The sequence below is a fragment of the Bufo gargarizans genome, unplaced genomic scaffold (assembly GCF_014858855.1).
Source record: "Bufo gargarizans isolate SCDJY-AF-19 unplaced genomic scaffold, ASM1485885v1 fragScaff_scaffold_689_pilon:::fragment_2:::debris, whole genome shotgun sequence".
NCBI lineage: Eukaryota > Metazoa > Chordata > Amphibia > Anura > Bufonidae > Bufo > Bufo gargarizans.
This window is the reverse complement of record NW_025334165.1, coordinates 200450-215674: the sequence shown is the minus strand read 5'-3', so window position 1 is coordinate 215674 and position 15225 is coordinate 200450. Positions and strand designations below refer to the sequence as shown.

The 15225-nt window shown below is 47.4% G+C and overlaps 1 protein-coding gene across 1 annotated transcript; it reads right to left on the bottom strand.

The window, feature by feature from the left end:
• Nucleotides 1–1555: 1555 nt before the first annotated feature.
• On the bottom strand, nucleotides 1556–14892 carry LOC122922748. Its single transcript, XM_044273458.1, has 5 exons — nucleotides 14742–14892; nucleotides 5248–5386; nucleotides 4380–4462; nucleotides 3950–4189; nucleotides 1556–3690 (listed from the first exon to the last, which is right to left on the bottom strand). The coding sequence occupies exons 1-5, from the start codon at nucleotides 14803–14805 to the stop codon at nucleotides 3482–3484; spliced, it is 735 nt and encodes a 244-aa protein (XP_044129393.1). The 5' UTR covers nucleotides 14806–14892; the 3' UTR covers nucleotides 1556–3481.
• Nucleotides 14893–15225: the final 333 nt, after the last annotated feature.

Below are 15225 nucleotides of genomic sequence, written 5' to 3'. Positions count from 1 at the left end.
GTTAGAACAGTCACCTTATCACAGTTGATGATCACGTGCCATGTACATTGTAACAAACGGTGAGCTATAGCGCTATTAGCCTGGTGTCTATTTAGTTGCTACAATGTGGCACACCATCAACTGTGACTACTGCAGGCTCATAACACTAAACTCCCGCAGCCCATGGCGCGCTATTGCGCCTTCAATTGCAGACCACTTGCCGCAGAAACTCCATCAACTTTTGTGGTGGTCTCTTCTCTTGTCAAAATCACCTCCCCCTAGGAGACCTTCCTACCACTTCAATGCCTTGGAATTTGACCGCGCCTGTATCTTTTTCATGCATACTAGCCACATGACGTGCGATAGGAGTGTCCGAGCCTTTCCGTATATCATTAAGATGTTCGCCAATACTCCTACGAAACTTGCGGAAGGTCTTGCCCCCATATTGTTTCCCACACTTGTGGCCAAATAGACAACTCCCCTGGTTCTGCAATTGATAAACAATCTGACTGTGAAGCTCCGCCGCGTCACAGTACTGATGAAACTGTTTCCAAAACCTATGGCATTAGAGGCTACACAATTGCCACATCTGAAAGTACCCATTGAGAGTCCATTCACACGTCTGTATGTGTTTTGCGAATCCGCAAAGCATGGACTACGGCAATGTGCGAGTTCCGCATTTTGCGGACCGCACATCGCCGGCACTTTCATAGAAAATGCCTTTTCTTGTCCACAATTGCGGACAAGAATAGGACATGTTCTATTTTTTTGCAGGACGGAAGTGCGGATCTGCAAATGCTGATGCAGACAGCACATTCCGGCCCCATTAAAAATTTATGGGTCCGCACCCATTCCGCAAAATTGCGGACGTGTGAATGGAGCCTAAACTAGTACTTAACCAAGTGTTTGCCTTTGGAGATTGCTGAAAGCTGTGGACCAGCCTATCTCTCAGGTTACGGCCATGGCGATACGAGATGTCTCACGTGAGGGTCGGACTTCAAGATGCCCCAATGCCGCAAGAGAATCTCACGCACATTTTCATGTGCGTCATAATAAGTTGTGATGATACGCATTTGTTCCTCTCCAGAGCTATTCATCTTAGGTTCAAGCAAGGTGTCCTGATTAATCGTTAGAGAATGCTGATAGGCTCTAGCCAATACAGGCTGTGGATATCCTCTATTTCTGAACCTAGCCTGAGCACCATAGCCTCAGACTCAGCTTAAAGCAATGTCCTCCAGCCAGACCAGCTTGGTAGGTTTTCTCCAGAAGACAGAAGAATCAACAGTTTACAATCCCCACTTGTCAGTGGAAATGAGGCTCAATACTTGGGGTCATACCCACTTTTCAAGGACTCCATCAAGTTCACCCTATTCCCCTGCAGTGTTGATCCAGAAGAAGGCACAACAACCCTAAACTTCCTCCTATAGATCTTTTGTTGCACAATGCAAATTAGTTTTACCCACAATTCCACGTCTAGTTCTTTGAGGGCTCATCTTTTTGATTTCTTTAGGTCAGAATTCTCCAGCTTGTGGCTTTCCATCTACTTTGACACTACGACTCCAATCGTGGCACATTATGGCTTTCAATAAACAGTTTTATTGACTTTGATGTAAAAAAAAACAAGAACACGACATTTACACACTGTCCTATGGCATCATAAATTTCCTTCTTAAAACAGAAGACATATACAAACATTTCCAAAAATAAGGGGTTCAAATCATGCGCTTTCCTTCGTGGACGGAGTAATGTGTTCCTTTCTGACCCTTTGGTCAAGACTCTCCACCAAAACGTATAATTATAGTTCTAGAATGGGACATGTTCTAAAAGTTGAATGGATGGGATCCTCCATCAGTTGCCATGTTCCCTGTGCAGTGTCAACCCTTTAAACCGTCCACTGCTCTCTAACCTGGCATTTTTGCATCTGTAAATCCACGGCTCAAGTCCTGCAGCCGGATAAAAGCAGCAAATGCAGATCCTGAATGAAGAGCAGTGAAGCCCCCACCCCTTAGACCTGCCAGCTGTTCCCTACCACTCTGGTTTAGGCCCAATCCCCTGGAGCAGTAACGGGACATGCAGCAGATGGTCTCTTGCTCCAAATTGAAAAATGTCTTTGCGTCTACAGGCCCAACGGGGCCCACTGCATGTGCACCATTTGCCCTATGGTTACAGCAGCTCTGACCAGGGTACTATGATCTCTACAAAAAGCTGAGGAGCCGGACCCCACCGATCAGACACTGATGACCTAACCTGAGGATAGGCCATCAATATCTAAATCTCGGAAAACCCTTTTAATGATCGGGACCATTGGGGTTATTAAGGTGCTAATGAGATGTAAGAAGCACAGCCAGTGTCTAACAGGGCACCATTATAAACTTCAGAATAACAGATCCATCAACAGCAACTTGATGATGGTTTCGATGGAGAATAATCTGCAGGAGAATGAACTAGAAAGTAAGTCGTCAAAACCACAAAAAATGCTTAATGTATACCGGAACAATGGCCCTTGCACTCAATGCCGCTCCCGGACATATGGCCCGCTCACTAACCGTATGTCTCGGAAGGCATACGGTTGTGTGCAAGGCCCCTAAATCGGGTCCTCAAATTCATCGCGGTAGACCTTTAGATGGTGAAATGTTTTTTTTTTTTTTTTTTTAGAGAAGTTTCTGTTTCACAATGACAATGGTGACATCATTATAGTCCCACAAGACCGGTCCTATGATACCAAAAAATTCCCTCTGAAGAAAAAAGAGAAGTTGAGTCAGTTCAGACACCGCAGGACACTCACAGGACACTCAGTGGTGAGAACAATGTTTTACTCCTTCATGTCTATACTGATAAAATGAGACTGGGTGGAAACCGTCATCAGCTTCCTTATTCTGAACTTTGATCCTGAAATTGACAGATGTCCAGGTATCGTCACAGCTGTCCATGAATGAGCCCTTTATTACAGGGCTATCAATCACCTTATTTGGGTCAACTCTAAGAGCTACAGCAAGCCTTGAAAGGAGTTGTAGGCAGCAAATATAATGATAGATTTTCTGTGTCTGCATCCCCTAGATGAAAATCTGAAGTCCTGTCAATCAGAACTATAACTGGCCTTTCTGAGTATAGAAGTGTTTGCTGATGGTATTTCTAAGCTGGTTGAGTGTTGGAGGCGGTGGTTACTACTTCAGTTCATGGTTGGTTTTCTTGAGATTGTGCTGAGACTTCCTGCTGTGTTAGAGGTAGAGAGAGCTTCTGCACTGACAGAGCTGATCTTATGGCTACTGTAGAAACCTCACAGTAGAAAATGATGATCAAGAATTTGTGTTTATAGCTCCTCCCAGGTGACTCAGTCCTAACTTTCCTATGAATAGAATTGCAAAAAGGAAAATAATAACCATCTATGAGTAAGAGGAAGTAAGGCAAGCCATTCTGGAACCAATCAGCAATTTGTAGGCTAATCTACTCGAAAACAAGGTGCCTTTAGTGATTTCACCATCTAGACGTCATGATCCTGGCTCTAAATTTTGTCCTCTAAAGGTGCTGGTTGATACATCACAGTTCTTTCTTGGCAAGATCTCCTACATTCAGAGAACCTCACTTTTCGGCACCAAACATACACTCCAACAGACGTCATTACCAGGACAATTAAAAGTAATGAGACAATGGCTATCGTCATTTGTTTCATTTTGCTCTTCTCATTGGGCTGATCGGTTGAAGGTTCATTACCTGAGTGAGAGGAGATAGAAAGGTAGAGCATTAGATGGAGACAAGTTTAGATACCAAACATCATATAATTGTTGATCAATTCCTGAGGACTTAAAGAAACCCACAGACCATCTTATGCCCCCAAGAAAAAAAAACTCACTTCATACTCTACTGATAACTTCTAATATTCAGCCACTTCATTAATTAGTGTGTGGTGATGTCACCAGTCACATTTTGGAATCCACCAGGCTATCCCATGGTCTACAACCATTTTCCATACCTTGCAGTAAGTTGTTTTTCTGTTCTGACTCCAGGGTAGTGATGGAGAGACCTATTGTGGTCTCTAAGATTTTCTGTGTGGTGTAAATCTCTTCTGAAGGTTTCGATGTTCCTCCTTTCCAGGTCTGTGTGGACCTGGCTGTAGATGTTGTAGTTTCAAGCATGGTTATAGGTGGTTTCTCGTTGGAGCCTTTGGAAAACTCTTTCTGACTCTCAGACTGCTGTAGGCAAGAATCTCTATCTGCAAAGAAGAGACCAAGATTATTAGACATGGCCACAATATAGATAGTAATTCAGATAAGATTATGCAATTATATCCTCCTTTTCAGAACTTCCTTACGGCCAGAAAAAAAATTGATGACTAGTAGTAATGATTTCATCATTTAAATTCAGTGTATTATTGCTCATAGTAAGTAGATGGAGAATCTCACCCTGTTTAATGCACTTGGTGACGTTGTTCACCCATGATTCAGTTTTCTCGCCACAGAAGATTCCTCCTTTTGGCAGCTGAAATCTGAAAATGTGTAGAAAATAAACAAAAAGTGATAAGAGTGAGAACAAAGGATGAGAAAACCAATAAACAAACATGTATGTAGACCAGAGGGACTTCTAACCATGATGTCAAGGGGTTCTTCTAACCATGAGTCATATGGAGGTGCTGCTCACCATGATGGAGTCATATAAAAGAGGCACTGCTCTCCATGATGGGGTCATAGATAAGAATCTCTCCTAACCAGGATAGAGCATAGACAAGAAGTTCTCCTCGCCATGACAGGGCATAGACAAGAAGTTCTCCTAATCATGACAAGACACAGACAAGTAATTCTCTTAACCATGATAGAGCATAGACAAGAAGTTCTAACCATGACAGGTTGTACACAAGAGTTTCATCTCACAATAATGGAGGCATAGACAAGGGGTGCTCCTTTACCATGATGGAGACCTAGGCAGAGATGATCCTCGCCATAAAGAAAGTATAGACAAGAGGTGATCTTAATTTTGATGGAATTTAGAAAACAGGAGTGTAGGGGTCTTGAGTAGCAGCGCTCCTTTAGGTACAAAGATTAGCACCAGTGCTATGGAAAAAGGGCAGTAGAGGTCCCAAAAGGTTTTGAGTCCATTTTGCTTTACCTACGGGTTAATGTTAAGGCTGCAGGCAATCATAACGCAGGTGATTTTGAGCTCTGTAGGAAAATGGAGCTCCACTCACTCTAATGATATATGCAAGGGTGGATTTTCACATCACGGTGCAGTTTTACTATAGGAGGAGGGACATAGAAGACTAGATGTCTCTCTTACCTGATGATGTTGTTTGGGCAGTCTGTATAAATCGCTATTCTAACCAGAGTCTTATAGAACGCCGGTTTCACATCTTTTTCCCGAAGTAACTTTTTGCATTCCGGACAAACTTTGAACTGGCTGGCTCCCTGGAAGTCACCTGAGAAGAGACAATAGACAATCAATCAGGATAACGAAGTCAATCTATATACAAAGAGGTATCTCCCAAGAAAGATAACCATCACATCAGCGCCACCTATTGTAAGTGTCTCCTCATGAGTCAAGATCCAACTTTCCAAGAAGCCTTGGGATTTGACAAGGGAACATAGCCAAAACAGATATCCATTCGTACACAGCTGGTTTTCATGTAACGTACAAGACAGAGAGTCCTACATTATACATTCTTACCACATCTACATCTACTATCCCGGACAGTAGAAGGTAAAATGTATAAATAATCGAATCAGAATTTTTGACCACTAGGCCTTTAAATATTTGCTTCAGTTGGACTGTGAATGTGTGAACCAGTGGAACCATGATAGTGTGCACTGGTAGAATGGTTAAGGTATCAGTGGACCTGAGAACGCAAAGTGACCTGGGAAAGTGAGCACTGGTTGGACTGTGTAGCTGTTGGAAGAGGTGCGCCCAAGTAGGACTGTGAAGGTGGCTTCCAGCAGGTCTATTTGGGCACGGGCACACGTTAAGGATTCTTGATGCATCATGAAAGGAAAGAAACTATTAAGGACAACTACTATTTCTTCTCCAAAACTTCCTTAGGAAGCATGAACGTGTAGCCATCCCATCCCCTTAAGGTAGGCACCTGTGGGACTTGTGAAGGTGTGCACTGGTAGAATTGGGAAAGTTTGTGATACTAGAACTGTCGCAGTATGGACATGTAGGACTTTGAAGGCTTGCACCCGTGGTTCTGTGATGGTGTGCACCACGAGAACTTTTCAGGTATGTACCAGTGGAACTGTGACGTGCACAGGTAGGACAGGGAAAGTGTGCTTTCACACCAGTAAGCCTTTGAAAGGTTTGATTAGCACGATGGTGAAGGTGACACCTCCTTCAGTAATGTAAACATGTTTGCAAAATGCAGATCCCTTTTATAATACAGTTCCCTTGTGTTTAGGAAAGTCCCTTTAAGGATGATCATGGGAGAAGTTCTGAAAGACACATTTGTAATGCCCCAGAGTGGCATTACCACCTTTGCGCCTCACTACTATCTCCTATGGTTAACCAAATGTCATTCTATGTATTTATTTTAAGGTCCTGCATAATGTGCATCTCCTATTTTGCAACTGTTTCTGTACAATTGTAATATGCCTGGTTTACCACCAGGTGGCAGAGCTATCTCACAGAGAATGGAGCTTTTTTGTGGTGGGCAGTTCCCGCTTGCTGCAGGAAGGGTGGAGTTTCTAGCTAGAAGTCAGTGAGTGTGGAGAGTACCCCCTGCTAGGGAAAAGCAGCAGGAGCACGTCCCTGTTGAACGAGCCCTGTCTAGGCCAGCTGGAGCACCTTCAGCTCAGCCGGACATGGAGGCAAAAGCGTGGAGCCTCAGAAGCCAGGAGTAAAGTTCCCTGGACAGTTTAGAGTCAGACTACAAGAGAGAAGTTGCAGTACCCAGATAAAGCTAAGTTATACAGCCAGCCTGTAGCAACAGACATAGCAGAGAGGAGTTTGCCTGCCACAGTTCATGCTAGCCCCTACTGGGAACCAAGATAAAGTCTGAGTCTGTTTGGAGAAATATTTATGCAAAGTAAAGCTGCTGTTTAACTATATACAAAGTCTGGACTCAAATTTATTCTTCATCCCACAATTCAACTACCCCCTTTGTCTGCTTCAGAGCCAACGCCTGGAGTGCCAGCGTATCCAGGTAGGAGCACCGTGACATATGCACAAAACATTAAGGGACATTTAGGCCACCCTACACCACTCTGGCATTCCTGGGTACCAACACCATTTCTTAAAGGGACTCTGTCCCGTTGTTGCTTCATTGCAACTGGCGTCACAAAACACTTATTTTCTCTTAAAGGGACCCCAGTGCGCACCGCGCCTCTGTTGCACATTCTTCTGACTCATGAGTTGTTGAAGGCAAAAGAAATGTAGCAAAGGTCTGATCTTCTGTTATCACCTACAGAGTGTTAATAATTAAGCCATAAGTAGCGTAATAATCTTGTATTACCACCTGCGGAATGTTGTATCAGCCTCGGAAATTCCCAATTACGTAAAGCCACTTTTTGTAGATGGTGGTAATCTGGGGGTCACTTTCCCAAACCTCTTCCACCCCTTCTAACAAATAATTTCATGGTTTATTAAAACTTTTTCTGGTCTGAGATGCACTCAAACCTGTTGGCTTCAGTACATGTACTCAAAGGGTAGTCACCCAGACAGGAAGTTGAATAGTTGGTAGAACTATTATGACCCCTGGAAAAACGGGGAAGTAAAAAAAATTGTGAACCCCCCCCCCCCCCCCCCCCCCCCCCTAGAATTCTGATCATGTGTATAATACGCAGCGACTGTGGTGGAGTTGTCCTTTAATTTTGTGTGCCCCGGTTTATGCTCCCCTATTTGCTTGCCATAAAGATGGGTCCTCTGGAGACAAGACCAACAGATTTGCCTAGAAGTGCTTGTCCATAGGGAGAGAAAAAAGCGCCCCTCTTGTTCACAGGTTGTATCTGGTATTGCAGTTCAAACTCATTGGAGCTGGACAGGAGTGGTGCTTCTTTTGATAGAAACTTTCTTCCGATCCTTGAAAATTTTTCAAAAGAAAAATGTCCACATCTCACTTCCACCCAATCTCACCTGTACCCCAGTTTAGAAAACACATTTGTATATAGTCTGCTAGGGATTTGGGGGTTCATAGAGGGGGTCCTCTCTTCAGGATCCTCATCTCTTGTACGTAATGTGGAGTGGTAGGACAGGGAGCGTCTCTCACTCTGGAGGACCTGTCCTGTCCTATATTACACAAACGACCCATTGCTGTGAATAGGCACGGTGTAATGCTTCATTTCCCCTGTGGGGGCACTGCTGGGAAACTGAGCACTTACTGCCAGGTTTCTCCACAGATTACAGACAATGGCTGAGGGTCTCTGCTAATGTTCGAGAGACACATCTAACAAGCAGGGATTGTCCAAAACAAAGAACTTTGACATTTCCTTCCTGTTACAAATGGTCCAGGCAAACAAATGTTCCATTATACATTACATGATTGGCCTGGAGTAGAAACATTCCCCAGTGGTACCCCACTTAATAAAGGACATCTGGAAGCCTGTGCTTCTTGTCTCACATTCCAGATTCTCTGCTTCTCGGTTTCTATCCCCCGTTTTCTGCTTTACTGTATCTCAGTGAGCAGAAGGCATCTCAGCTGGAATGTTTCAAGTTGGACAGCAATGGGTCACGAGTGAAGTTAAAGGAGAAGCTCCACCAGATGTTTTAGGAAAACAGAGAACAAACATCCACACAAGCGTGAGCTGAACCTACAGACTCCATGCTGATAGTTGTGTGATTCAGACACTGGTCACCATTGCTGTCAGGCTACTCAATGCACCATCATCGTGCCACCCAGGAGTAATGAGTTGGCAGAGGGTACAACAGTGAGCATCACGACCTCCCAAAATTTTGGAACTCCGGAAGCTGAGAATGTTCTTGTCTGTGCAGGGCTGACATTGTCCATACATGTATTATCTATGGTAGATACAAATGTTCTCTCTGGTGAGTGGACCTGGGCACTGTACCCTCTAAAAAGTTGGGTGAGTTAAAAACAAATGATAGTTGGGCACTTCTAATGGTAGATCTGTAAAGTGCTCTCCATAGTGCCATCAGAGTGCTCTCCATAGTGCCATCTGAGTGTTCTCCATGACGCCATCAGAGTGCTCTCCATTGTGCCATCAGAGTTGTCTCTGTAATGCCATTAGAGTACTCTCTATGGTTCCATCAGAGTGCTCTCCATAGTGCCATCAGAGTGCTCTCCAAAGTGCCATCAGAGTGCTCTCCATAGTGCCCTCCATAGTGCAATGAGAGTGCTCTCCATAGTGCCATCAGAGTACTCTCTATGGTGCCATCAGAGTTGTCTCCGTAGTTCCATCAGTGTGCTCTTTATGGAGCCATGAGAGTGCTCTCCATAGTGCCATCATAGTGCTCTCCATAGTGCCATCTGAGTGATCTCCATGGCGCCATCAGAGTGCTCTCCATTGTGCCATCAGAGTTGTCTCTGTAATGCCATTAGAATACTCTCTATGGTTCCATCAGAGTGCTCTCCATAGTGCCATCAGAGTGCTCTCTATGGTGCCATCAGAGTTGTCTCTGTAGTTCCATCAGTGTGCTATTTATGGAGCCATGAGAGTGCTCTCCATAGTGCCATCATAGTGCTCTCCATAGTGCAAAGAGAGTGCTCTGCATAGTACCATCAGAGTGCTCTCTATAGTGCCATCAGAGAGCTCTCCACCGTGCCATCAGAGTGCTCTGAGGGTATAGAACAATCAGCAGGCACCATTGCTCTTCCTGGGGTGTTATGGCGACAGAGGACGGTGAACATCTCATTAGTGTCTGTAACTCTGGATATGAATCCTAATGGTATGGCCCAGAGGAGCTCTGTCCGATCTGACAGGGCGGTGTATCTCAGGCTGTCATGTGCGGTACCGTCCGATCTGACAGGGCAGTGTATCTCAGGCTGTCATGTGCGGTACCGTCCGATCTGACAGGGCGGTGTATCTCAGGCTGTCATGTGTGGTACCGTCCGATCTGTCATGTGTGGTACCGTCTGATCTGACAGGGCGCTGTATCTCAGGTTGTCATGTGCGGTACCGTCCGATCTGACAGGGCGGTGTATCTCAGGCTGTCATGTGCGGTACCGTCCGATCTGACAGGGCGCTGTATCTCAGGCTGTCATGTGCGGTACCGTCTGATCTGACAGGGCGCTGTATCTCAGGCTGTCATGTGCGGTACGGTCTGATCTGACAGGGCGCTGTATCTCAGGCTGTCATGTGCGGTACCGTCCGATCTGACAGGGCGGTGTATCTCAGGCTGTCATGTGCGGTACCGTCTGATCTGACAGGGCGGTGTATCTCAGGCTGTTGCGGTACCGTCTGATCTGACAGGGCAGTGTATCTCAGGCTGTCATGTGCGGTACGGTCCGATCTGACAGGGCGGTGTATCTCAGGCTGTCATGTGCGGTACCGTCCGATCTGACAGGGCGGTGTATCTCAGGCTGTTGCGGTACGGTCCGATCTGACAGGGCAGTGTATCTCAGGCTGTCATGTGCGGTACGGTCCGATCTGACAGGGCGCTGTATCTCAGGCTGTCGCGGTATGGTCCGATCTGACAGGGCGGTGTATCTCAGGCTGTCATGTGCGGTACCGTCCGATCTGACAGGGCAGTGTATCTCAGGCTGTCATGTGCGGTACCGTCTGATCTGACAGGGCGCTGTATCTCAGGCTGTCATGTGCGGTACCGTCTGATCTGACAGGGCGCTGTATCTCAGGCTGTCATGTGCGGTACCGTCTGATCTGACAGGGCGGTGTATCTCAGGCTGTCATGTGCGGTACGTCTGATCTGACAGGGCGGTGTATCTCAGGCTGTCATGTGCGGTACCGTCCGATCTGACAGGGCGGTGTATCTCAGGCTGTTGCGGTACGGTCCGATCTGACAGGGCGCTGTATCTCAGGCTGTCATGTGCGGTACGGTCCGATCTGACAGGGCGCTGTATCTCAGGCTGTCGCGGTATGGTCCGATCGGACAGGGCTCTGTATCTCAGGCTGTCATGTGCGGTACCGTCCGATCTGACAGGGCGGTGTATCTCAGGCTGTCATGTGCGGTACCGTCCGATCTGACAGGGCAGTGTATCTCAGGCTGTCATGTGCGGTACCGTCTGATCTGACAGGGCGCTGTATCTCAGGCTGTCATGTGCGGTACGGTCTGATCTGACAGGGCAGTGTATCTCAGGCTGTCATGTGCGGTACCGTCTGATCTGACAGGGCGGTGTATCTCAGGCTGTCATGTGCGGTACGTCTGATCTGACAGGGCGGTGTATCTCAGGCTGTCATGTGCGGTACCGTCCGATCTGACAGGGCGGTGTATCTCAGGCTGTTGCGGTACGGTCCGATCTGACAGGGCAGTGTATCTCAGGCTGTCATGTGCGGTACCGTCCGATCTGACAGGGCGGTGTATCTCAGGCTGTTGCGGTACCGTCCGATCTGACAGGGCGCTGTATCTCAGGCTGTTGCGGTACAGTCCGATCTGACAGGGCGGTGTATCTCAGGCTGTCATGTGTGGTACCGTCTGATCTGACAGGGCGCTGTATCTCAGGCTGTCATGTGCGGAACGGTCTGATCTGACAGGGCGGTGTATCTCAGGCTGTTGCGGTACCGTCCGATCTGACAGGGCGGTGTATCTCAGGATGTTGCGGTACCGTCCGATCTGACAGGGCGGTGTATCTCAGGCTGTCATGTGCGGTACGGTCTGATCTGACAGGGCGCTGTATCTCAGGCTGTTGCGGTACGGTCCGATCTGACAGGGCGGTGTATCTCAGGATGTTGCGGTACCGTCCGATCTGACAGGGCGGTGTATCTCAGGCTGTCATGTGCGGTACGGTCCGATCTGACAGGGCGGTGTATCTCAGGCTGTCATGTGCGGTACGGTCTGATCTGACAGGGCGGTGTATCTCAGGCGGCCCATAGGCGGAACCATTCATTTTTGCGGGTCCGCAAAAAGAACTTAATTTACACTGTGTGCTTTCTGTTTCCGTATGTCCGTTCCACAAACGACAGAACATGTCCTATTATTGTCCGCACTAAGGACTGTTCTATTAGGGGCCGGCTGTTCAGTAAAATACGGAATGTACAAGGACGTCATCTGCGTGTTTTGCGGACCACAGAATACATACGGTCGAGTGCATGAGGCCTAAAGCAGGGATCAGGGCTACATTCTGAGGAGCCAGCGCAGCCAATCAGGAGCGCTCGGGGCGCAGCGTCATCAGTTGCTGGCAGACAGAGTAGCAGCCAGGATACAGAGGACGAGCGGCGGCTCCTCTGGAATGCGTCCCATACGCTTCCTTTAAAGGGGCGCTCCACTAATAACCCCAGAATGGCTTTAACACTGTATAGGAACAGGGAAACCCCAGGTTATCGCTGTCCCTGACTGCACCGAGCAGCACAGAGGATGTCAGTAGCGGAGGGTGGTGATCTTGTGCCGGGCACTGAGCCCTCCACCGTGTGATGTTAGGACTGAGCCCTTTGTGACAGGGGAATTGTCAGGATGGGGTGAGGGGACAGAGCAGGGTCCTCAGCAGCACAGAGGATTTCAGGGAGTGTGTCAGACATATAACATGTATGTGGCTGAGATCTGTGTGCGGCAGGTAATACAACTCCCATCAGAGCTCCACCTCGCTGAATACACAGGAGCAGGCCACGGCTTGTAGAGCGCATTCCTCAGGAGACCACACGTACCAGGAAGCCTCACCTCTCGGTATCCGGGTCCCTCACCGTCCGCAGGGGGCGCAATGTGACCCCCAATAGGATGGACAACAAAGGGCCGCCCTCCCCCAACTGTATAAACTACAACCACATATCAGTACCATAGAGCCTACATAATACCGCCATACAGTGCCTGCATACTACTGCCATACAGTGCCTGCATACTACCGCCATACAGTGCCTGCATACTACCGCCATACAGTGCCTACATAATACCGCCATACAGTGCCTGCATACTACCGCCATACAGTGCCTACATACTACCGCCATTCAGTGCCTGCATACTTCCATACAGTGCCTACATAATACCGCCATACAGTGCCTGCATACTACCATACAGTGCCTACATAATACCACCATACAGTGCCTGCATACTTCCATACAGTGCCTACATAATACCACCATACAGTGCCTGCATACTACCATACGGTGCCTATATAATACCGCCATACAGTGCCTACATAATACCGCCATACAGTGCCTACATAATACCGCCATACAGTGGCTATATAATACTGCCATACAGTGCCTATATAATACCGCCATACAGTGCCTATATAATACTGCCACACAGCGTCTAGATAATACTGCCATACAGTGCCTGCATACTACCATACAGTGCCTACATAATACCGCCATACAGTGCCTGCATACTTCCATACAGTGCCTGCATACTACCATACAGTGCCTATATAATACCGCCATACAGTGCCTGCATACTACTATACAGTGCCTACATAATACCGCCATACAGTGCCTACATAATACCGCCATACAGTGCCTATATAATACCGCCATACAGTGCCTATATAATACCGCCATACAGTGCCTATATAATACTGCCACACAGCGTCTAGATAATACTGCCATACAGTGCCTGCATACTACCATACAGTGCCTACATAATACCGCCATACAGTGCCTGCATACTTCCATACAGTGCCTGCATACTACCATACAGTGCCTATATAATACCGCCATACAGTGCCTGCATACTACTATACAGTGCCTACATAATACCGCCATACAGTGCCTACATAATACCGCCATACAGTGCCTATATAATACCGCCATACAGTGCCTATATAATACCGCCATACAGTGCCTGCATACTACTATACAGTGCCTACATAATACCGCCATACAGTGCCTACATAATACTGCCATACAGTGCCTATATAATACTGCCGTACAGTGCCTATATAATACTGCCATACAGTGCCTGTATAATACTGCCATACAGTGCCTCCATAATACCGCCATACAGTGCCTACATAATACCGCCATACAGTGCCTCCATAATAAGCAGCAAGTAACAGAACAGGGACAACATTAATATATAAAGGCACATATGCAGCAAAGCAGGATGTATTTGTGAGATGTAGCAGTGCTGAGTTTGTCAGATTCAGCAGACCAGGGTTTGTTTATGAGATGCAGCAGTGAACCAAACAACACTGCACCGACACCACTCCTCTGTAACAGCATTAACTCTTTATAGCAAGCCACAACTGGCTGGACAGTTACAGCGTCTCCGTGGTGCTCGCCTCCAAAATCAGTTGCAAACATGAAGCAGACCAGGGTTTGTTTGTGAGATATAGCGGGGCTGCGTTTGTCAGGTGCAGCATAGAAAGGGTTTGTGAGATGTAGCAGAGCTGAGTTTGTCAGGTGCAGCATAGAAAGGGTTTGTGAGATGTAGCAGAGCTGAGTTTGTCAGGTGCAGCATAGAACAGGTTTGTGAGATGTAGCAGAGCTGAGTTTGTCAGGTGCAGCATAGAAAGGGTTTGTGAGATGTAGCAGTGCTGGGTTTGTCAGGTGCAGAATAGAACGGGTTTGTGAGAACTGTTTTGCAGGATAACAGGCCAAACTGGATGGACAGACGTCTTTTTTCAGCCTTATAAACTATGTTACTGTGTAGATGTAGCAGAGCTGAGTTTTGCTATCACAATACGCAGTCTTCCGTATATCTGCAGTGAGGTAGCGTACGCGAGGAAACACGCTCGGCTCTGCTACATGTGTGGGTTCCAGTGTGAGTGGAGGACGTACCTGGCCGTGGACTCAGCTCCAGAATCAGGAGGAGGAGGAAGGACGATGGTCCCGGACTCCACATGGTCAGAGGCTCCGTCTGGCAGCGTGCAGCGCACCGACTGTCTCTGCGTGTCTCCGCCGCCCGCTCTCCGCCCGTCTCGCCCGCCCGCTCTCCGCCCGTCTCGCCCGCCCGTCCCCTCCGCCCCCTGACGAGGTGATTGCTTTCACTTTCATTGTCCTGGACTTTCCCATGACTGATGTGAAATCCCCAACCCCAGTCCCTGACGCCCACAGCCAGAGACTGGATGGGACACTCAATGTCACTGCTTTCAAGATCTCTGCTTGCTGTCAGTGAATGGGTACATGGAAAGATTATTTCTATCCAGAGGGTGAAAACGTATACAGACCTAACCCTTCTCACTGCTGAGGGTTCGTTACAGTTGTATCCAGTCTAGACAATCCTCTGAGGTCTCCACAATGATACATTTTACCTCTGCTTGCT

Excerpts from the sequence above, each read along its gene's own strand:
- LOC122922748 (XM_044273458.1), bottom strand. The coding sequence starts at position 14,805 with ATGTGGAGTCCGGGACCATCGTCCTTCCTCCTCCTCCTGATTCTGGAG. Across the intron at positions 5,387-14,741 it reads GGAGCTGAGTCCACGGCCAG|GTGACTTCCAGGGAGCCAGC; the intron begins GTACGTCCTCCA and ends GTCTCTTCTCAG. Across the intron at positions 4,463-5,247 it reads TGCCCAAACAACATCATCAG|ATTTCAGCTGCCAAAAGGAG; the intron begins GTAAGAGAGACA and ends ACACATTTTCAG.